At 37.9% G+C, this 24,677-nt stretch overlaps 1 protein-coding gene across 3 annotated transcripts in view; it reads left to right on the top strand.

The window, feature by feature from the left end:
• Positions 1-600: 600 nt before the first annotated feature.
• The window catches only part of Cul3 (cullin 3), a 74,215-nt gene continuing 50,138 nt past the window's right edge, over positions 601-24,677 (top strand). The window contains exons 1-3 of one of the 3 annotated variants that reach the window (XM_051190552.1): positions 601-786; positions 18,731-18,928; positions 19,971-20,066. In XM_051190552.1, the coding sequence (XP_051046509.1) occupies positions 721-786; positions 18,731-18,928; positions 19,971-20,066 (360 nt within the window). In that variant the 5' untranslated portion in view covers positions 601-720. The remainder of the gene's footprint in view (positions 787-18,730; positions 18,929-19,970; positions 20,067-24,677) is intronic. The other 2 variants (XM_051190553.1, XM_051190554.1) reach the window with 2 other exon arrangements.

Raw genomic sequence — 24,677 nt, 5'->3', positions numbered from 1 at the left:
ACGTGACGCATCATCTCCGCCCTCCACCAATCAGCGACCACCCCCGCCTACCGGGGGTCTCCGCCGCTCCGCTTTTGAAAACGCAGCCTACGCCTCCTGCCCCAGGCCCCGCCCCTTTCCCGCCCCCAGGGCGCCGACCACGCCCACCCCCCTTCTCCGGGCGTCCTCCCTTCCCGGGCTTCGCCCCGCCCCGGGCCGCGCGCCCGCCCCGATCTCGCGAGATCTGACGTGCCCGCCGCGGCCTCCCGCCTCCCCTCCCGTCCTCCCGCCCCCTCCCCCATCTCTCCACTCTCGGCTCTCCTCCCTCCCTCCTCCCCCCTCCACCCTCTGGGCCGGATCTCGTCTCGCTGAGGCGGAGGAGGAGAAGGAGGAGGAGGAGGACGTTCGGCCTGCGCAGTGAGATGTTTGTCCGTCGCCGCCGCCGCCGCCATCGCGGAGGAGCGCGATAAAGGGAGCCGAGCCCGGCGCGAGGGGAAGCCCGCGGAGCCGCCGCGCCAGCGCAGCCCGAGCCCGAGCCGCCCGAGCCCGAGCCGCCGCCCCCGCCGCCGCCGCGGCCGCCCAGGGGCCGGCCCGCCGCCCAGCCCAGCCCGGGGGCCGCGCCGCCGCCCCCCGCCGAGCCCCGCGGCCGCCCTCCCGCCTTCAATGTGACACCGGCGCCTCGGAGTGCGAGCCGCCGCCGCCGCAGCCGCCGCCGCCGCCACCGGGGAGGGGCCGAGCACCATGTCGAATCTGAGCAAAGGCACGGGCAGCCGGAAGGACACCAAGATGCGGATCCGGGCCTTTCCGGTGAGTCGGTCCTCGGCGCCCGGGACCCGGAGCCGCGGCCGGGAGCCGCACGCGAGGCCGGGGCTGAACTCCGCCAACAGGCCGCAGCCCGCCTCCCCTCCCCCACGGCCGCCGGTGGCGGGGCGCGAGCCTTCCGGGCAACGGGGCGGCGCGGGCCGGCGCGGTCGCCTCCCGGGCCGTTCCTGGCGCCCCGGTGGCCCCGGGGCCTCCTTCGCGCCGGCCGCGGTGCCCCGGCCCGGAGGGGATGCGCGCTGCCGCCCCGGCCCTCGCGTGGGCCGTGCGTGTGTAACTTTTCGCCGGTGCTTTCCAGAAGGAGCCGGCTCGGCTTGGACGGCGGTGGGCAGGACCGACCGCCTCTGCCCCCTCCTCAGTCAGGAGCGGTCTCGCTGAGTATCCGCCTGCCCCACTCACTGACAGAATTGCCACGGGACGCCCCACGGCAAAACAGCGCCGAGCGTGGCGTCGACAGCATCTCTGACCCCGCAAAGCCTCCCGAGCACTTTGCCCACCCGTGCGGAGCATCGCCCCGCCGCTCCTCGGAGGGCCAGGCGCAGAGCCGACTCCGGTGGCACCCCCTTGCCTTTTCCGATTCTTAGCCAAGGAAGTCCCCAAGAGTAGCCGCCACGCAGGCCAGGTTTACCTTATACGTTTTGTTTTGTTTTGTTTTTTTAGCGACAGCAAACGTTTTCTCCTCAGAAACTTTTTCTCTTGCCGTTGCGTTGAGTCATAGGCTTTGCGGCGTTGAGTAGATGGAGGCTAACTTCGGATGTCATGCCTCCATCAGACATCAGACCGACAGTGGCAGGCAATTACAATGCCCTGTTGTAACAGCGAAACTGGACGTACTTGCTCTTGTCTCTGCAGTAACAGGTAGACGGCCAATGGGCAAGCCGGCAGTCAGCAGAGTTTTAAAAGAAAAACCAAGGAAAGTTGTTGTTTTTTTCTCTCCTAAGGCTCATATCCATTCTGTAGCGTGGGAGGGGAGGGGGGCTTTGATCATTTTTTTTTTTAATAGGCTTTAAACAGGCTATTCCTGAAGTACCCTTTGCAGTGAGGAAAGGGAAGGCAGACCACAGTGTTGTCCGAGTTGAGTAACTTTGTCCTGGAGAACGTGAGGGCCTCTGAATTCTTAATGTCAAGAAGAAGAGTACACAACTGATGCAGAATTGTGAATTTGCAAGGAACATATTGTCAGTCTGTAGAACTTGCACCTTTATATAAGTAAATGGGGCCTATGTAAACAGGGTATAATCAGGAGAATGAATTATTTTGGTATTAATTTCATTATGAGTGATTTGTTTTTTTAAAGGGTTACCTCAGAAAGTGAGAAATGCTGGGAAGACAACACTAATAACGTTCACTAGTATGTTTTCCTTTGTAATTGGGCAGTGGACTGGGTTTATGAATTTGAGTAATTTTCCTCCTGAATCAACCATCCAAGTGATTGTCAAATCTGATTCCATTCCGGGGGGGGGGGGGTGTTGTGTGGTTTTGTTTTTAAATCAATCGTGACACTGGTTTTATAGGACATGTTTGCTCTTGGTGCTGTTCTTTCTTGAAGTCTTTGTTGTTTAGTGAAATGTGGAAGACCTCATATCTGACAAGTTAATAGTTTTCAGAGTAACCAGTTCTGTCTTTATCTGTGTTTGTACCTCTTTGACCTCTGCATTTCCCTACTAGAACCTGTTTTCCTCTCCCCATTCCTTCATTGGTCCAAGATAAATTGAGTACTGTATGCAGGTACTGTTCATTCTTGGAGCTTTAGGATTTATCAGTAGATGTGTAAAGGCAAAGATCTTTGTTTTCTGGAGCTAGTATTAGGGATTGAAAGCAGGAGAGAATTTTATTCCATTAGCTGAGATGATAATAATGTGTGATAGGTTAGGTAATACATAGTACTGGAACTGAGTTTTTTTTTGTTTGTTTGTTTTTTTCCTAGTTCATAAGTAAATAACAGTCACAAGTAGTTCCCATTGAAAATAACCAGCCATTATTGAGAATAGATAAGGCTCCAGTGATTTTTCATTGACTTCTGGGAATCAAGTCCTTAGAATGTCAGACTTCCTTTCATCCAGATTAGTGGTCTTGTATGTAACTACAGCCCACGTGAACTGCTAGTCAGAAGTTGTAAATAGTACTTCATATACACAAAAATACCACTTAGGCTTATATATGTGTGTATTCCTATAGCTGGTGTATGTTACATCATGTGGATATATAGTTAGCTGTAACTTATGGCAGACTGTGTGTTAATCAAAAGTTTCAGTTGCTCATTTCAGGGTTTTTTTTTTTTCCCTGAAATAATTGAAATGTAAAAAGAATAAGTTTGGACTTGTTTCATTTTCACTGTACAATAGTGGTAAGTTACCTTACAGAATATCTCATATATTCATGGGTATTTCAGATACAATTTTACCAATCAGGTTTTCTTATGTTTTTAGTGTGTATTTTAAGTTTGCTTTCACATTATTCAGCAGAGTGAAAGCTACACTACATTAGCTTAATGCACAGTTACATTTTTTTCTGCTCCCCCAGTTTACATTTTTTAAGTAAATCTATAAAATTTATGATAAAAAAATTTCTGTACTTTTAGCTTTTGACAGAAAAAAATGTTGACTCTTAATTTTTATACTTTATTATATAGAGTGTAGCTTATTTTACATCTTTTTGTTGCTATTTTTTTCATTTTTTTTTTTTTTTTTTTTTAATGATGTGCATGTGGGTCTGTGCTTATGAGTGTAGGTGCCTGCAGGGGGCAGAGGAGTCAGATTCCTTGGAGCTGTCTGAACTACCCTTCCAGTGCTGGGAATCAGAGTGCAGGTCTTCTGCAAAATCATTGGGCACTTTTAACCACTGAGCCTCTGATCTAGCCCCTGTTGATAATAGTTTGTTTAAAAAAAGAAAAAGTGTTACACAAAGTATCAGCTGGGCTACAGAACTTGATTATTACTAAGAGGGGACATTACATAGGGATTTGGGCCAATAATTCCACTGGAAGAGAGCTTTTTTTTTTCCTTGCTGTTACCAAGTGTCTTCACTTGTCTACCCTTATATACTTGCTTGGGTTAATATTTCTCCGAAAAACCATTCCTCAGAATTTTGTTCAAATGGGCTTTAGCTTTAACAGGTGTGTTTGGACTTAGAGGTGTGATTCTTGAATGAAAATACTGTCCTCTGTCATTTATCATTCTTGGCTTCACTTAGAAGATTAGGAGACACTGTGAAAATCACTCTCTATGATGTGACCTGTCCCTCAAAGCTGCCATGGGTCCTGGAAGTAACTTCAGTTAGTAGTTTATGAATGAAGCATGCTAAATCATAACAGGAACAACTCTGGATGTAATCTGCTCCCTGATGTAGATGAATTTTACCTCTGCAAAATGGTCAGTGGATGTTTCCCACAAAGTGGCAAATGCTGAGATCATTCATGGCAAACAATAAAACATGAAGAGATAAGACAAGGATTTGAGGATAATTAATGTCTTTTCCTTCAGTTTCTAGTTACAGTAATATTTGCCAGGTTTAAGGGACACCTTTGATCTTCACAATAGGTTGGTTTCCTAGAGAAGGTACTTGTTACTGAGAATTCTGGACGGTATGTATAGGAAAGCTGATAACAGTCTTGATCACACAAAACCAGGAATTAACTGCTTTCATTCTGTGTTTCTTTTTACTTTTTAAAAATAATTATTTTTATTTTATGTGCATGCCTGTACATATCCCTGTGTGAGGGTCTCCTAGACCTGGAGTTACAAACAGTTGTGAGCTGCTTTGTGGGCGCTGAGTATTGAACCCCAGTCCTCTGGAAGAGCTGTCAGTACTTTCAACCACTGAGCCATCTCTTCAACCCCTCTGTGTTATTTTCTTACAGAGGAATTTATATCAAAATGCTGCTTACAATTAGACTTACTCTTTCTACTTAGTATTTTTGGAACAGTGTTTTATAGTTAGGAGTTAGTACATCTTTGCTTTAGAAATGATAAAATAAGAAAGCAACTGTTAGTTTTTACTGTCTTCTTAAAAAAACATTTTACTATATGAGTGTTTTATCTACTTGTATGTCTGTACCATGTTTGTGCCTGTGTGCCTGTTGCACTCAGAGGTCAGATCCACTGGAACTGGAGTTGCAAACAGTTGCTAGCCACCATATGGATTCTGGAACCCTGAATCCTCTTGTAGCTAGTGATCTTAACCATTGAACCCATCTTTCCAGGCTCCTTACTTTTAATTTTTTAATTATATGTGTGTGCTTGTGCCCATGAATGCATGTTTTCACGGAGGCCAGAAGAGGGTGTTGGATCCCTTGGAATTAGAGTTATGGGAAGTTGAGGAACCAAGCTGGGAACTTCTGTAAAAGCAGTGCATACCCTGTAACAGCTGAGTTAGCTCTCTTGCTCCAGTTTGTATATAACAGCAGATCGGAAGAGTCTTGGGAAAATTAGTACTCAAGCTGAATTTTATTGTTTGTTTATTTGTATATGAGAGAGAGAGGAAATGGTGTCTGGTATTTAAGTGTGTATGTGGTGTAGGCCATGTGTCTGTGGGTATATTTAAGGCCAGAGTACTTTGGATGTCTTTGTCTACCATTACCTTATTCCTTTGTGATATGTTCTCTCACTGAACCTGAAGATGGACTGGCAGCCAGTAAGTCCCAGGGATCCTCCTGTTTCCATCTTTCCATATGGCTGGGGTTACAGAAACTCATTCACACAACTATGCTCAGATATTGACGTTGGTACTGGGATCTGAATTCATATCTTTATGGAGCAAGCATTCTTGCCCGCTGAGCTAACTCATCTCCAACCCCACAAAGTTTAAAGCCTATTTGCACAGTAGTATAGTCCATAATATAAAATTTTGGCCTTTTTGCTTATAGTGCATTGATTTGGGAATTGATTCATTCACATAAAATAGTCATTTGTTTGAAGATCATTCACTAAATGTAGCTTAGTGGTAGTAGTAGTAATAACTTCCAGTGCAGGAAGAATATAGAATTATGGCTAGAAATATCACTTTTCTTTGTATTATAAAAATGGAGAGCTTACAACAGATTTTTTTATTACTTTCATTCAGGATTCGCAGAAGGGTAGTAGATAGACTTGTAATGTTGTGTGGTATTGAATAATTAATTAATTTATGGTTTTTCAAGAGTTTCTCTGTAGCTTTTGGAACCTGTCCTGGAACTCACCCTGTAGTTCAGGCTGGCCTGAACTGCCAGCCTGCCTCTGCATCCCAAGTGCTGGGATTAGAGGTGTTTTTTTGCCTGTTGTAAAATGAACCCAAAAGTATTAATAGTAAGAATCATTGAGGTAAAATATGATATGTAATTAATAGATTTATTGTGGTTTGACAATTATTAGACTTCTAATCATGAAAGTGATAATAGGCTAGTAATAGAAAATTTGATAAATGTCCATGCTTATAATTCCAATAAGCTGGGCAGTGGTGTATGCCTTTACATTCATAGCAGTATTTTATGGTGGCTCATGCCTTTAATTCCATCATTCGGGAGGCAGAAGCATGTAGATCTCTGTGAGGCCAGCCAGGACAGAAGAAAAGAAAAAACAATTCCAATAATCCTACCACTCTGAAATACAGAATATTAATTCTTTATTGTTTCATATCACTGTTTCATATAGTCCAGTTGAGTTTTATTTTTTATGTTGTCTTTTTGTGGTTTGGTTTCTTTTTCTGATGTTTGAGTTTGATAGATATGCTAAACAAGTACTCAACACCGAACTATTATATTCCCATTCCTATATTTCTTTTTAAAGTTTTTTTTTAAAGTTTTAGTTTTATTACGTGTATTAATGTTTTGCCTGCATGTGTGTCTGTGTACCACATTTGAGCTTGGTACCTGATGATGTGGGAATTGAACCCAGGTCTTTGACAACAAGAGGCCTTAACCACTAAGTCTCCAGCTCCCTGTATTCATTTTTAATAATGGTTTCTTACAGTGCATATGGTTAGATTTTTGAAAGCATTTTTAGTCACTGGTACCTTATAATTTCTACATTTGTTTAATCATTCACCTACTGTCAGGAATTTTGACTGACTTTAGGAAGTTCCGTTTTTCTCTGTACAGAATGCAGCTTAGACTGCATAATCCATTCTAGAATTACAGAGATTAATAGAGTTGAAGTATATTATGTAATGAATATCCAGAGAGGTAGAAGTACAGCTAAAACTTGTTCAATGCTTTCCATGTGCTGAGCAGTCTAAACTTCTTTCTTGAAGCTCTCTCTATATTAGTGGTTCTCAACCTGTGGTGGTTGCGACCCCCGTAGGAGTTGAATAATCCTTTTACAGGGCTTTGTTTAAGACCTTCTGCATATCAGATATTTACATTTAAATTCATAGCAGGCCAGGCAATGGTGGCTCACACCTTTAATCCCAGCACTTGGGAGGCAGAGGCAGGTGGATCTATGGGAGTTTAAGGCCAGTCTGGTCTACAGAGGGAGTTCCAGGACAGGCTTCAGAGCTACACAGAGAAACCCTGTCTCAAAAAGCCAAAAGGGGGGAAAATCAGTAGCAACATTAGTTACAAAGTAATAATGAAAATAGTTTTATAGTTGAGAATCACCACAGCATGAGGAACTTAAAGCATTAAGAAGGTTGAGAACCGCTGTTCATTGCTATCTTAGTGTTGTCTGTTTTACAAGTGAAGGCTTGAGAGTTCAATTTGCTTGAGAGCTGGTTCTGTGTGAATGTGACAGGAAGTGTAGACTTCAAAGTTCAAGTTCTTTGAATCTTGGCCAAATGCACCTTTCTTATTTATTAATAGGTTAAAAAGTAGTTCTTGGATATTTTATTGTTTCTGTTTTCTTTATTAGTAGTAAGGATAAAACTATGGGTAGACCCTGGGGGGCTCTTACTTTTGCAGCATTCCACATGCGTGTTGTGTGGCTAAAAAGCAAAGCGGCTGGGAGAATGGCAGTTAGAGTGTGCGCTCTGTACTGCTGTGGTTTGAACTGCTTGTACTGCCTCCTAAATTAGCCTCCGTTTTCTCTATAAAATGAGGATACTAGAAGGACCTGCCTTATAACTCATCTTATGTGATAAAGTAAAGCTTAGAATTTAGTTAGTACACAGTTAAGTATAATTATGTCAGTAGTGAGTCATACTTTTGCCAAAAATTGAATATCAAAATTGTGATTTTTTTTTTTTGGTAGGTAGATTAAAATTCTGCATACTTATTTAGTGCTGTGCTCTCCCTCCCTGTTTTATACAAGCTCTAGCTTAGCATTTCTGAAAGTCTGCAGAACAAATTTGTGAAGCACCCAAGAATGCAGTTAGAATAGGGTTGGTACCTCTGGGGTTGTGTGCAGGAATGCTACTGGCTCTTGGGGTATGCCTTCAAGAGAAAGTTTCCAGTAGTCATTCCACACAATTTTATAAACACTAGTTTGCTATGTGTATATAACCTAACACTTTTAAATAAATGTTTTCTAAAGCAGCAGTTCTCAACCTGTGGGTCTTGGCATCTTTGAGGGCTTCACCTAAGACCATCTGCATATCAGATATTTACTATGATTCATAGCAGTAGCAAAATTACAGTTACGAAGTAGCAACAAAAATAATTTTCTGCTTGGGGTTAACTAAAATGTGAGGATCTATATTAAAGGATCACAGCATTAGGAAAGTTGGAACTACAGATCTAAAACTACTTAGTGTTTTTCTTGTTTGTTTTAGTTACTATTTCCTGTCTTCCTTTTTTGGTATTAGTTCTCAGGTAGATTGTGGGTTTGCCCAGTGCTCACCCTGGACAGCCTTTTTTTTTTTTTTTTTTAACCCTTCATTGCTCATATTTCTAGGTTGTGATGTACTGAAGAAAATTGAAACACAGTGGTCACTAATTTAGACACTCAGTGACTTGAACCATTTTGTATGTATCCTAACTAGTGCATTTCTAATCTTTCCTGCTCAACTGTTTTATTTTTATTTTACATGCATTGATGTTTTGGCCTGCATGTGTGAGGGTGTGGAATCCCCTGGAACTGGAGTTACAGACAGTGGTGAGCTACCATTGTAGGTGCTGGGAATTGAACTCAGGTCCTCTGGAAAAGCAGTCAATATTCTTAGCTGTTGAACCATCGCTCCAGCTTAAGAATTTTAATCACTGTCCTTAAAACTGTTCAGTAAGACTTCTCAGCTGGGTGTGGTGGCACATATCTTTAACCCCAGCACATAGGAGGCAAACGAAGGTAGCTTTCTGTGAGTTCAAGCCAGCCTGGTCTACAGAGTGAGTTTCAGGACAGCCAAGACTGTTAAACAGAGAAACCCTCACTGCCCCCCAGCCACCAAAAGGAATTCTCTTACCTCTCTTAAAGAAATCTAACAATTGTCCACTCCCCCCCCCCCATACACACACATAACGGTAAATCAGTGTCAGGAGATGGAAGTTCTTCAGCAATCTTTTTATTCAATTATCATTATTCAGCTCTTAGATTCTGTTCTGAGAAACAAGAAACTCTTTTTCTTCTTCATTACCAATTTCATTACCAAAATTTCTGATAGAATGATCTATATTTCTTTATTTAGGAGTTTAATTTTCTTTTAGAGGAAGCATCAAGTCTTTATGAATTGATTTTCATTAGTGTAGTTATAATAGTATACAACATAGGATAGACAATATTCAGTAAATGAAATAATACAATCAATATTCTTTAGTCCATTTCACATAAAATGGCACACTGAAGGACAGTTTTTCACAGATTCTAATTATAAGGAGTAAATGAGATAGTATAGGAATTAGTGGTGTAACTGGGAGATAGATTTTAAAGAAAGAGTTGCTAATTGTAAGACCAGAATTTTCATTTAAAAATGTTTAGTGTTTACTGTAGTCACAGACATAGATTGTAGAGGACTGGAGGGCTTGTAGTAGAAGGGTATCATCAGAGTTGTCCTTCATGGTCATTTAGAGCTTCTCTATTGCCATTAGTAGGGGATTAACTTAAAATGGTTAGCCATTACCTTAACATCATGAATCACCAGCCTAATTAACAGGGCCCTACTTGCCCAACTAGGTAATAGGAAATTAAGAACTAGCCCTGTAGTTGTCTTAACTAGCCCATGGTTTTGCTACTGGAAAGTGTGCCTTTTAATTTTTAAAGCCAAGTAAAATTCTAAGTAATTAAGTAAAACTTGTTGATTTGACTTGTATGCATTTAAAACTTAGAATCTAGAGAAAAAGGAGAGGACCTATTTTGCTTTTTAAATGAGAAATGTTACTGCTGAGCAAGTGAACAAAAACTTCAAAGGGCAATCTTTACGTTCTTTGGAAAATACAAGCTTTCTTGTAGATATTCTTCTAAACCATCAAGGCAGCATCACCAAGAGGGATTCTTTAACACTGCTTCAAGTTATTCTTTAAAATAGCTCTTGATGAACCGTTAGCCTCTAATACTGATATATCCTCTCCGAGTATTAAACATTGCTTTCTTCTTTATATCCAGTTACTTTCCATGTCCAACAAAGAAAAGTCCTTCATAAGATTAGTAAACTGCTAAATATTGAACACCTACTTTATTCTGGATTTTGTTTTAAATATTTTGACTGATCTCAAATCCTAAAAGCAAGTTTTAGTTGAGAATTTTTCCCTCATGTTTTAAATGTAATTGGGAGTTCTGAGACGTCCACTAAAAAGTATATAATATTACATAGACACCTAGGAAAGGGTAGAGGTAGGATTCATATTCAAGTGTCTGACTCAAAAAGATAATGTTTTCCATTAGACTACCAGGGCCGTCCAACCTTTAAATATTGCTACATGGCGTTGTCATCTGTAGAAGTATTGGGTCCTATTCATAGCTGTCCCAACATGCATGCATGTAGCTCATGGGACACAGATTGATCTTGCATGCTATACTACATATGTACATTGTTAAGTGTTTTCTAGATTCTGAAATAATACGCTTTCTTAATATTGGAAAGGGTTTAAACTATTGGCTGATAGCTGGGTGGCGGTGGAACACATCTTTATTCCCAGTGCTCAGGAGGCAGAGGCATGCAAATCTCTTTGAGCTCCAGGTCAGCCAGGTCTACACAGAAAAACCCTGTCCCCAAAACCAAACCAAAACAAAACTATTGACTGGTGACAGATCTAAGGGCCATGGGGCTTACTACAGAGTGTATGCTGCACAATGTAGTGTATGTTAAGTATGTACTTAGAAAGACTGTTCCTTGAGGTTAACATTAATTATTTCTTTAAAAAAAAAATCACAGTATACTAAAGTAGTAAACAGTGAAATGAGTTTTAAGCACAAGGATTAAAGAGTTCTCTAGTAGTATGTAACTGAAACATGAAGTGTAGTTTTTAAATGAAGTAAATTAGCCACATTTAACTATTTTCTCCTAAGTGAGGTAGGTGTGTGTGTACACATGCATGTATGTACGTATGCATTCTTGTGAAATGCAAAGGTCCAAGTTCTATGTCTTCAGTTTCTTTTCCACTTTATTTTTTGAGACAGACTGTCTTGGTTAGGGTTACTGTTGCTGTGATGACACACCATGGCCAAAGCAATTAGGGGAGGAAAGGCTTTGTTTCACTTACACATTATACCATGTTCATCATCAAAGGAAGTCAGGACAGGAACTCAAAGCAGAGCATGAATCTGGAAACAGGAGCTGATGGAGAAGCCATGGAGGGGTGCTCCTCATGATTTACTCAGCCTATTTTAAAGAACCCAAGACCACCATCCCAGGATAGTGCCCAGAGTGGTCTGGGCCCTCCCCCATCAATCACTAATTAATAAAATCCTACAGGCTTGCCTACCGTGCAAATTTACAGAGATGTTTTCTCAGCTGAGGCTCTCTACTCTGATGACTCTATCTTATGTCAGGATGACATAAAAATAGCCCGTACACAGGCACTCTCACTGTACCTGGAGCTCATTGACTAAGCTGTATTGATTGTCGAGAGAGCTCCAGAGGTACTTGTGTCTCTACCTTCCTAGTATTGGGGTTACAGGTATGCATTGCCATGCACAGCCTTTTACATGGGTGCTGGGGATCCAGACTTAGTCCTCACGTTTTATATACTGAGTCATCTTCCTAGCTCCTAATTTTAAAAAGCTATGTAGAACTGCCCAAGTAACTGTAACAGCAGATCATAGGCTGGTCAACTTATAAAGAACAAATACTCATTTTCTCTATTTCTGCAGGCTGGAAAGTCCATGCTCATGATATTCCCAAGTTCACTTATCTTGGCAGTCTGTTCATTGTTCCCAAGATGATACTTTGATGCCACATACTCCAGAGGAGAAGAATGCTATTTCCTCTTTTTGCCATAAACAAAAGGCCAAGGGGCTTATTTCCCTTCATCAAGCATAAGGTTACCTAATTTTACCCATGAGGCCTCAATTCTTAGTATTGATATATTCAACAAATTAAGAGGTTTGGAGCAGACACACAAACTCAAACCATAACATGAACTTTAGAGAAAATTGGTTATTAATTTAACAGATGAGGAAATTGAAGACTAGACAAGGTGTTCTCACCTAGGAATTTGCACCTTATTTGAATTATGGAAAAACAACTAATAACATCTGATTTTTTTTTTTTTTTTTTTTTTTTTTTTTTTTATTGTTGGTGTTGTTAAAAGCTTGTTTCTGTGGACCAAACTGAAATTAACATAGTCATTCATTGTAAATTCTGGCCTTAATTATGAATTTCTAGTACAGAGAGGCTTGATAATTTGAGTTGACATGATACAGTGGAGGGACATTTGGGCTCCTTCATTGTTCTAACTAGTTTTGTGGTCTTTGATAAGCCACTTAGTCTGTTTCTTTCTTTGTGAAATGAAGAGGTTTTACCTTAGACAAATTCTAGCTCTTTTTCTGTTTGAATCTAGGAAATAATGCTCATGTGCTCTTGGAATTTGTGTAAGACATTTGTCTCACATTGCAGACATTATTTAACCTTTCAGAATTCAATTTTTCTCCAAAGTGGAAATGCTGTATTACATGGATGGTGGCTAAATTTTTGTATAAAGCAGTGGGGAAATTAGCCAAGTTCTTGCAACTTCTTTTTGTGAACTGACCATTTTAGGTAAGGTTAAGTAGATTCCACAGCATATCTTTGTAATAAATGTATGTGGTGGGTCTTTTGCTGTCATAACTGATTAGAGTTAGGTCCATTCAAAGACCAAGCTAATAGTAGTGGCAAATTACACTTTCATTTGTTTCTCCCTTTGACTTATGTATAATTGGTTTTCCAGTATAGCTACAATTTGGTGTTGTCTTATAGTTCATAAAGGTTTTATTTGGAAAGGCTGTTTTATTTATTTTAAAAACTAGTGATTTCATCTAAAGGGAAAAATGATAATGTCATTGTTATGACTTTATTTTTATTATAGAAGTATGAATTTAAGCCATGCATTCATGTATTTTTTTTTTTTTTTTTTTTTAATGACAGCTACTTTGAGGTCCTATTTTTTTCTTTATCAACTATGAAAAAGACTGTTGGTGAGATACTGGCCAGCTTTGTGCTTCAGTGGGAAGACAGTCTATTCACTCAAGGCATCTTTAATTACTGACTGTACTTGTAGTCCATAAACAGTGCAGCGACTTATTCGTATAACATTTATATTGCATTAATATTAAAGTAATCTAGAAATGACTTAAAAGTATGAACATTCTTAAATTTTGGTATCCCCAAGGATTCTGGAATCAGTCTTCCATAGATGCTAGGGACGAAAGTCTACATGATTGCTTCCTGCTGTGGTCACTTTGGATTATTAAATGCTTCTTATATATAAAATCATCCAAAGAATATAATTGAAGTAGAATTAATAATGGTAAGATCTATAAACAAATGGACTTTGATAGACTAATCTAGAAGCATAATTTTCTGTTTTTGAAAAGTAAGTTCCAAATTTTCCAGATATTCAACATGATACCTGAGCGTCCTACTCATGTGCTAAAGATTGAAATCCTAGGCATAATTGAACCTCCTATTGATTCAACTTTTTTTTTTTTTAAACTGTAAGTATAGCTGTTCTATAAGTTAATATTAGAGGCCAGTTAGCTGTAGATAGGCTTATTTTGTACTTTCGTGGAATTGTCCCAGGCTGCTGTACTTTGATTATTTTTTTTCTTCATGGTATAAGTTATTGAGGTGATTTTTCTTGTTTTATTTTAATTTTTTTCTTGGCAGCACGCTTATTCCCAAATGGTCTTTATTTTAAAAATCATTTAAGCAAACATCAGTGATTTTATACTCAGCAATGCTCTCTTGTTCAGTAAAGGAAGAAACAAATTTATATTTATTAGGCAAATGCTGTGTTCTTTGTGCTTTCATAAATGTTCTTAATTGGCATTCAGTACACCATCTCTTCACCACAAACAGATGAGGAAAGCCAAGTTTGGAAATTTTAATAACTTGTTTAATCAGTGTCTTTCCACTATGCTGTTTGTCTCAAAGCTTGGATCTTTGGCTATGTTTTTATGATTGACATTATTTAAGGGATTAATGCTAGAGAAATGAGGTTATTGCTGATATTATATATCATTAAATCCTGCCATCAAGTAGGAGCCTTTATCAATATTAGCTAATGTCACCTAGTCATCATGCCATGTGAATATATATTATTGGGCATACAATAACAAAGGAGAGACCACCTTACTAGTCAGAAGTGTTTGTAGCCTAAGTGGGAGGTGCCTTAGTAATTAATATTTCCATTGTAAATGGTAAGATTACTGTGATTTCTAAGTATACTAAGGAAGCCTCATTGAGGCTAAAGCTTAGAACTAAGCTCAAACATTTCCCCATGTACGTATGTACGTACGTACATACATACATAACATACTGGCTATTCTGAATGGCTTGAATTTCAGGTACACACATGCACGTGCCCTGTTGCAAATTTCTGGTAGAATATTATTCACAAGAGACTGAAAACTTTTTGTACTTTATGCACAGAGGATGCAAAGAATACAGTTCTCTTCATCTTAGTTTTAACTTGTTTCATAATGAAGTTCTATTCAAGCTTTTAATAATTGCAGCACCTTCAAGATGTATAAATATGTAATAGACATCTTTTCAAACCAGGCCTTTGGAGGTCATGCCATTTGAAATAATATAGATGACCATTGCAGTTTTTGTTTTTTGAGACATGGTTTCTCTGCTGTAGCCCTAGCTGTTGTGGAACTAGCTCTGTAGACCAGGCTGAACTCAAACTCACAGAGATCTGCCTGCCTCTGCCTCCCATGTCCTTGGATTTAAGGCATATGCCACCCAGGCCCAGCTAGCATTACAGTTAAAAAAAAAAAAAAAAAAAAAAGAGTAATTTTTATTGCTATTGCCTAATGAGGGAAATATAAACTATTTAAGAATAATTATATACCTAATTATATCTTTCCTTTAAAAATAAGCTTTTCTTTCTTGTTGAAGGAATTTTATTTCTGTAGCTTGAACTTCTTGGGGTGGGACACTAGATGTATTTGTAATTATATAACAGACATTAAGTGGAATAGTGTGTGCACACGTGCATGTGTATTGTCCCCCTAAAGCCTTGGTTGTGAAAAATTCCTGAGTTTATTTGTAGTTGTGGGAAATTTAAGCATACAAATGTTATGAATGGGATTCCTCAAATTCTCAGATAGTTTAGGTTGTTAACTTTAAAGGGTTTTTTTTTTTTTTTTTTTTTTTTTTTTTTAATGTACATAGATTAGAACCTTAAGATTTTTTTTTTTTTTCACATCCTGTGTAAAGTGTAGCCTAATGTTCCTGGTTAAGGTTGATGAAATAAGTATTGAGTGAAAGCTAAAACTTACTGGTAAATTTATTTTACCAGGGTTGATGTGTTTAATGCCAGGACCAAAAAAATGGAGGAATCTATAGCGACTGTCTGTTTCATTTGTTGTATTGTTCTTATGATCCTTTCCTGAATGGCTTATTCAGTCCACTAATTCTTCCCAGCTAACACTTAATAATGAAAGCACTGGTTAAGTAGATTTCTGGAGTCTGATAATTGGTAAGATAAACAAGTAAATATGAAAATAGTGCCTGATAGGAAATTTTAGAGCCTGTTGTTTGCCCCACACTATTCCTTATTTGTGTTTTAAAATGACATTTGAATATTTTAAAAATTAGATTGCTGCAGATAAGCATGTTTAATGTTCTTCCATTATCCTAGTGTCTACTACTGGTTCGCTTTCTCAGAATTCATTCGTGTAATAGTGGTTAAAGTAGCCTTTATTTGTCAGTCATTGGTTTACTACCACTAAAGTACATTGAAGCAAAAGATAGGCCCCTCAGTATTCTTACGGTCCAGTGGAAGAAGTGGAATGAAATAATAGTTACAAAGAAATATGGTATATGGGATTGTAATAGTAGATAGATCACTACAATGATCTGAAGGAATGATATAAAGAATGCCCAGTTTTGGTGTGGCCAGGAATAAAATTTGGGAGAGCATGGTACCTAAACTGGGTTTGAAATCATGTAAGAATCAGATCAAGATAAATAATGTTCTTAGATCTATTTTTGAAATGAGAAAATCAAGTTATAAAGGAGTTAAATTATTTGTTTAAGGTCTGTGGCTTGACAGTGAGAAAACCATAATACTAATTAAGGACACCCACCCCCGGACTTCAAAACCTATGTTCTTCACTAGTGTAGCATAGATAATCAGTGACTTGGTGTCTGATTTACTTGACATGTGAAATGTGAGATGAGTCCAGTAGTTTGAATCCTGTACTGTTTGGTGACTTGGGGTAAGCTGTATAATTTTGTGTTTATTTTTACTTGCTTGATTGTTAATATTTTTGCTGTAGTAATCACTAGAAGTAACTTGTTTGTCCTCTGGCTCTAATCATCGCCCTATTTAACTGAGTAGATGTGTGGAATGCAAAAGGGTTTGGTCAAGTATCAGCAACTACAAATACCTGTTATGTGCCAAGTGTTATTTATTTAGGGGCTATTTCAAACATTTTACCTTCATGAAGCTAACATGAAAAAGAAAAATAGTATGGCTAGATTTGGGGTTCAGTACTGAGTGGAGGCTGGTATTGTAAATAGGATGGCCACTTAACAGTTCATAGTCATTTGGAAGGTTTGAGATATTCCATGTATGTCTGAGGGAAAACATTCCAGAGAGGGCAAGAAAGACAAAAACTAAATTGAGTTTATTTATGTATTCCAGTTGGGCAGTAGGTGTGCAGAGAGCACAGTGAACATGGGCGAAAGGATGAAGTTCAGAAGAATGGGATCAAGTAAGGCTTTGTTGGAGAACCTTGCAAGCTTTTGACTTTAACCCCAGGGGATATGAAAAGTCATTTGAGGCTTGTGAACAGATAAGTGACATGATTTGATTTGTTTTCAGGAGATCAGTTTTTGGAAGCAGGCCAAGAATTGTAAAGTAGCTGTTAGAACTATCTGAGAGATGGTGGTTAGTTTTAGAACTATCTCAGTATCTCAGAGATGGTGGTTGGTTTCTTGTTTCTTTGTTTTTGTTTTGTTTTTTTTTTCCTCGTTTTTTGTTGTTGTTTTGTTTTTTGAGGTAGGGTTTCTCTATAGCTTTGGAGCTCGTTTTGTAGATCAGGCTAGCCTCAACAGTGATCCACCTGCCTCTGCCTCCCAAGTGCGGGATTAAAGATGTGTGCCACCACCACCTGGCTGAAATGGTGGTTTTTTTTTTTTTTATAACCACAACTGTATTTATTAATGGAACTGTTGTGAAGGGTTGTGCTCTCTACTTGTATTTTGAAAGTAGGGAATAAGATTTGTGTGTATTTAGGGTTGGAATTGGAGTAAGGAAATAGCCAGAGATGATGTTTACACTTAGTACCTGGAAGAAAGAAGTAGGCATTTGTTCAGTTGGAAAAGACTACAGGACAAGTGGAGTGTGGGGAAAAGATTAGGACTTGTCTTTCAAACTTGAGTTTGAGATGCTTATAGGAACATTGAGTAGGCAGCTGACATACCTACCACTAGTGTTCAAAAAAACAGGTCAGGCTAGGATATAGGGAATTGGAGAGTAAGTCATAGAAATAAATGAGATCTCTAGAACGTGAGTCTAGGGTTAGAGATGGCGGTAAGAACCAGAAGCTAAGTGACAAGTGAGAAGCAGTGAAATGGGAAGAAAAATAAGTGGCTATAGTGCTTGGAAGACAAGTGAAGTTTTTGTTTTAAATAGTATAATTGGTGAGCTCTTTCAAAATACTGCTGGGTAAGTCTAGTAAAATGAGATCTGCAACTTTGACCGTTAGATTTATGTACGTAAGAGTCACTGACTTTTTCACAGTTCTAGTGAAATGTTAGAGATGAAAGTTATATTTATTGTTGTGGACTAAAGATATAATAGAAAAATGGAATTTGGAGACGCTGAATATGAAGGACCATTCCAATCCTTTGCTATTTAATTATTTCATTGTAAGTGGAAATAAGTTATGAAAGATTGTGAAGATTTGACTTTAAGGTGGAAAATAATCGTTTTACATGTAAATAGGAATGATTTAGTAGACAGAAAATCAGTGATGATAAGAAAGGTCAAAAAAATCCTTTAGTAGTTGACTGGACATGTGCAGTTTGCTTAGACTTTGTGTTATAATTAAGGTTGTTTCTGTAGGCCTGGGGTGGGCCCTGGCATCCTGCATTTGTGGTGTTTACTTCTGGTTCCTGTACTATACTTGTAGTGTAAGAATTAACAGATTATGCTGGCATAGAACCAAAAACGTTGATGGATATGGTCAGGTTGTATAGTGCCTCTTAGTTTCTATTTTTCAGTGCAACAGGAAGCAGTCGAGTGAGGATATGGTGAAAAAATCATGTAGAATGTTTATTAGCTCAAGCAACTTCAAATGTATCTCTTATTTTGCTAAAATAAAATAGTTGTTAATGTCTCTATAAACCATATAGATTTGTAGTCATAGTCAAAATATTTATGACATGGACAAATAAATATTCTCAACTTTTTTTCCCTTCTCTTTCTTGGATATTGCAGATGACCATGGATGAAAAATACGTAAACAGCATTTGGGACCTTCTGAAAAATGCAATTCAAGAAATCCAGCGTAAGAATAACAGTGGTCTTAGTTTTGAGGAGCTCTATAGAAATGCATATACAATGGTTTTGCATAAACATGGAGAAAAGCTCTACACTGGACTAAGAGAAGTTGTTACTGAACATCTCATAAATAAGGTACCCAATTTATAAAGGACTGTTGCTAATACAATTTTGACTATAGAGAATCCTTACACTATTTGCATTTTGATTAGAACATTCTTTTCAAGGCTACAGGAAGCCTATATTTAACATGTCACTGTATTGTAAAACCTTACTGAAAACCTATTGGCTAAATCACAGTTTATGATATTTGAGAAGAGAGGAAGTTTGTCATCTTTAATGGATATATAAAAATGAAGAAAACAGTGAATTACAATTAAATGTTAATTATAGATAATTCTTTTTAAAAATATTTCAACTAGCTTTTTTAGCTTTTCTGTATATTTGAAAATAAAACTATTATTTAAAAGTATTCTGACTTTCACTATTGAAATAGACTATTCATTTTAGCTAAGTTTTGTGGTAAATATGAAATCTTTAAAGATAAATTTTGGTTAACATAATAAAGTGTTTTCATTGAACAAAACAGCAGAAAAGCTAAATTCATTTATGAAATAGCCTTACTACAATGTCTTTCTCTAGGACATTTTGGGGTGGTGGTGGCAAAAATGTTTTGTGAATGATAAAATGAACTCATATTTCTAACCTATACATTTTGCCACATTTTTCCAAGTCAATCTATTACTAATTTTTATTTAAATTGTTATTGAACACTTAGTAAATAAGGTTTACATTTCATATACCCTAAATTGTTTGGAAACAGTTCTCCTGTGACTACAGAAGTTCTCTGATATAACCAAAGAGGCATAAAGAAAACCTGACAGTTTAACATTAGTGTAGTACCATGCTATCATCCGAATTCAGATCTTACTGGTTGTCCTATGTATCAGTGATGTCCTCTATAGTAATCTTTTTCTGATCTACGATCCCATCCAGGATCACACGTTGAGTTCCTCAGACTTTTCGTCTGCCTGCACATTGGCAATTTTGAAGGTTGTAGGTCAGTTGATTTATAGATTGTCCCTCAGTTTTTGGTTTGTCTGATTGTTTCCTCATGACTAGTTTCAGGTTGTGCATTTTTGGCAGGAATAATACATAAGTGATGTTGTGTCCTCAGTGCATCACATCAGGAGGCACTTGCTGTCAGTTTATCCCATTATTGGTGATGTTAACTTTGATCACTTGGTGTCCGCCAGATTTCTTCACTGTAAAGGTACCATTTTTTCCCTTTGTAATTCCTAAGTAATCTGTTCAGTGATATTTTGATACTGTATAAATGTCCTATTCTTATAGAAGCTTCTGTGTGGTGGTTTCAGTGTTCATTGATGGTTCCTTGATGAGTCATCACTGTAGGGTTGCAGAATAGCTTTCTCTTCCTGTCCATCTTCTAGAATTTCTTTCTCTGGAAGGTGGGGTGGAGAGATTTCATAACATTCATAGGATTATGTTCATCATGTAGTCATAATTTTGTTACATACCTGTGCTTTCTTTTCAATTAAAAAAATGCACTTAGATGCACAGACGGTGTATATGATCTCTGTCTAGGGTTGTTGAGAGATGGTGTACTTTTAGTAATCGTATGAAACCCCCATACATTAAATGGCAAATGAGTTGCATAGGTGATAATAGCTTAAGTATTATGTGAAAGAAAAGTTAACCTAAATTGTAATGTTTCATGAGAAAGGGAAATTTAGTGCAGTCTTTAAAAGAAAGATTAAGAGACGTATCCAAACACTGTAGGAGGCACTGTAGTAAAGCAAATAGTATACAGTTTTAAAAAGGAACAACTGGTTACTCTTAGGGCAAAGGAGAATGTTAACTGAGGAACATAAATTTGTGATTATTGAATTATTGTATAACAAAGAGCACAGGAAAAGATTAAGAAAATTTGACTGCCTTACTAAGGAATTTAAATTAAACAGTGGCAGGGTTTAAAGAGTATAACAATGTTTGGAGATTGTAAATATTGAGGGTGAGATATGAAATGTAGAATTGGGTGAGTGTTTATTAGAATCAGAAGACTATCTTGGAAAATCTGAGTAAAAGGATAGACTGGAAAAGAGGAAATGATGTTAGAGCTTTGGAAATAAGGCAATCTCAGATTGTAGTGTACCCAATAAGAGTACTGTGATGTCAGAATAAAAAGTGATTTATAGCAGGTAAAGGATGGGGTAAGTTTTGTTTTAGGTTATTGACAGTTTTTATCATTAGAAAATACCTTAGAAGAAGTCATTTTACTTGTGAGTTGTAACACCCTCAAATACAAGTATGTGTTTGTAGATAAACTTGAACACTCAGAACTAGTCGTGGAGATTTGTTATTTGGTATTATGTCCTGAGGAATAAGCATTATGTTTCAGAGAATGAAGTGACCAGAATCAAGGGATAAATGTTGAGGAGGAAACAGATGGATAGTTGTTGGGTATAAGGAAGATTAATTCAAGAAGTTTAGACATTATGAGAAAGAGGAAAGATGAGTGTTTTGCTTAAAAGTATTGAAGGGTGGAGGATTGGAACACTTGGTGTTCTTAGATTGTGGAATCAAGAATGATGGAGAAATAAATTAGGACAGTTATGTTAACATTTGTCAGGGAGTAATGACAGTAATGATCATTACTTTTTTGTATATTAGGCCCAGCCCTAGTGGCTGGGGCTTTCAGGTTATTTGAATGTAATAATTAAATAATCTGTCTTTTGAAAATGAGAAAAGATACTTGATATGGTCCTTGTATACTAAGGAATTGCTGAAGGGTTTTATTTAGTTATTTAGTTAAAAGGTACAATTTGTAATATTACTATTATTATTTTAAACAATGCTTTGTAACTTGGCCACAGACTCAAAAAAATCTACAATCAGGAATTTTGAAAATTGGCTCATGGAAAAAGTAAGGAGAAGAGAACCAAGAGTATGAGGTCACTGTGTAAGTGAATAATTTTTGTACTCTGCAATATGATTAAGTACATAATGAAGTCATTAGAATAAACCTCCATGAGAAATGTTAAAGGGAATTTTTAGGCTTAATGCAGTCCCATAACTGTTGCCTCAGCTTGGACTGCTGTCACAAATACCATGTCCCAGATGGCTTAAACAGCTACTTTTCACATCTCTAGATGCTTTATAGTCCAAAATGTTAAGATATCCGTAGATGCATTTCCTGGGAAGGGCTGTTTGGCTGGTTTGCACATAGCTTCTTCCTTTCTGTATCTTCCATGGCAGAGAGAGAATTGTGTTCATGAAGACTCTACCCTCAGTATGTTCTTAAGGACATGTATTCATGTTGATTATTCTAAATGTTAAATTTAAAAACTCGAAAGCATATACATTCTATTCTGGATTTTCTTCTTACACATAATCTTATGTCTCCAGGCATTTGAAATGTTATCCCCTCCCCCCTTAACCAGCTGTTTCCAATGAGGTGTCTAATGACTACACACATTTGTTGTTCTGTATGTCAAATGAATTAAGTTTTGAACCTCTGCTAATATCTTCGATTTCTTTGTTTTAAAGATAGATTCACTCTTATTCCTAGAGGGAAAATAATAGCTTCAAATAATGTCACTATACAAATGGGCCACTGCCAAGAGAGAACTGTTGATAGGGGAGGTCAGTGTATAATAGCTCAAAATATTTGTCTCTGGATGTAGGAAGAATCAACTGGTTTAGTGAATATGTTTTTCAGCAATGCTAAATATGATATAATACACAATTATATTCTTCATGGAAAGCAATATTACCTATTATTTCATTGCATTTCATTTTCTTGTTGCACATAGTTACCCAAACTATTTGCATAACGTCAATAAATACTATTTTAATACTATTGTATAAATAATCAAGACCCATTTTTTCAGATTGAAGAATTAAAAGGAAATTGAATTTTTACATGGAGTCAGGATTTGTTTGTTTCTCTTTTTTGTTTTTTTGGATGTAGTTTTTAGTACTTTTTTTTTTGGTTAAAACTCTTATTATAGATGAGAGTAGATAAAGAGATGTTATAGAGAAGACAGGATGAAAGTAGTTGATTATTAATTTAAGAAATAAGTTTCTAGATTTGAAGAAAGACCAAACACTCCAAGTGCTATTTATCTCTTGTCTAGTGCTGGTAGTATATTGTCACCAGAATATTTTGTGTTAGGAAACTGAGACCAAAGAATTTAGTGAGATGCTTGGGAACACAGGGCACGAGGCCTTTGTGCTTCCCATAAGAAAAATACTGTCTTATTTTAGTAAGCATAAACACTTTAGTTTCTCACAGGCTTGTTCTCTCCCCTGTCTTCTAAAGCAAATAATTTTGAAAGCATGGCTGAAAAAATACTCTTGATGCTTTCTGTATTTAAGAAATTTTATATGCCAATTTGTGAGTGCCTCAGAAGTATCCTGTGGTTTGTCATGACAGAATTCAACATACCAGGCATTTCTATTTGCCAGGTTCTGAATTGAGTGTAAGGAATATATTGGTAAATAGAACATATCTGATCTCCGCTCATAAAATGAGCATGCCTAGTTAAAAAAAATACAACATGATAGAGGAGGAATAATAGAGTAGCTAAATGAGTCAAGTTAGGGCTATTTGAAGACGTGGTAATGTTTAAACTGGGACTTAAAGAATAAGCAGGCCCTCAAAAGAAGAGAGTGTTGATGAGCACACCGGGCAAAGAGAATGCCTAAATGTCTTGTTTTTCTGTTAAAACACCATTTGTTTGTTTGTTTGTTTGTTTTTCTGAGTCAGTCTCTGTTACACTCCCTAGCTCTTCTCCAAAGGCACAAAGCATCGGGTATCATGTGTAGCAGTTGCTTATGGTCTTATGGTGGGATTCCAGTGAGGCTTCCTTTTAATAGACAGCAGGACATTCTTTATCAACTCCTAGAGTATAGATACTGATAATCTGCTGTGAATGAGATGTCTAAGAGTTGCTAGTTGCTGGGAACAGGGCATGATGAAGTTGGAGAGTCAGAATGTACCTGACAAGTCTCTAGGGTTGTCCTGAAGTAAGGAAAGTATCCTGCCTTTGGAGTACCTCTTTAATAAGTAACTTAGATGTAGCTGTGGGGCGGGGGGGGAGTATTAAGTAGAAATGAGAAATGCACTGAAAAGCCTATTTCTGCTGCTAGTCATTTTGTAAAAATGAACCTGAGCTTATATCTTAATCTTAACTGTTCAGTTAAATAACGATTGTATGATAAATCTAGGGTTTTGTTGTTTGTTTCTTTGGTTTGTTTCAACTTTTCCTTACAAATTTTACCCTCTTAATTTATTTATGTATTTATTTATTGAGACAGAGTTTGACTAAATAACCCTCGCTGGCTTGGAACTCGCTTTGGAGAACAGATTGTCCTTAAACCCATAGAGATCCACCTGCCTCTGGCTCAATTTCTTCCTCCTGTTGGGCTTTAATCATGTTGGGTTGTTTCTTTGTTTCAACATGGAGTCACCCTATATAACCCAGGTTGGCCTCAGATCTAAGCCTCCTGTGTTAGCACAGTAGATATGAGCCACCACATTAGGCACAGTTAGGTTATTAAGTCTTGGAAACACAATTTGTGACACTTACTGTTCATGTCAGAACCAAGAAGAAACTAGTTTTGATGTGACTTTATTGTTGTCTATTTTTAATACAAAACCTGTTTTCTTAGGTTTGGTTTATTATTGGTACTAATACTTTCATTAATACTCTATAGTATTAATTGAGTAATGTATTTTATGAATGAACGTATGAAAGCTTTGGATTGGTTAAAGCTAAAGAAAAAAGTGTTAACTTTTAAAATCTAGGTTCTTTACTGCTATATGGAGCACTCCAGTGGGGTTTCAGGGTCCTTTTATCCA

The sequence above is a fragment of the Phodopus roborovskii genome, unplaced genomic scaffold, assembly GCF_943737965.1.
Source record: "Phodopus roborovskii unplaced genomic scaffold, PHOROB, whole genome shotgun sequence".
In the NCBI taxonomy this organism is placed as follows: domain Eukaryota; kingdom Metazoa; phylum Chordata; class Mammalia; order Rodentia; family Cricetidae; genus Phodopus; species Phodopus roborovskii.
Note: the sequence above shows the minus strand (reverse complement) of the source record. Positions and strands in the feature narration are given on the sequence as shown.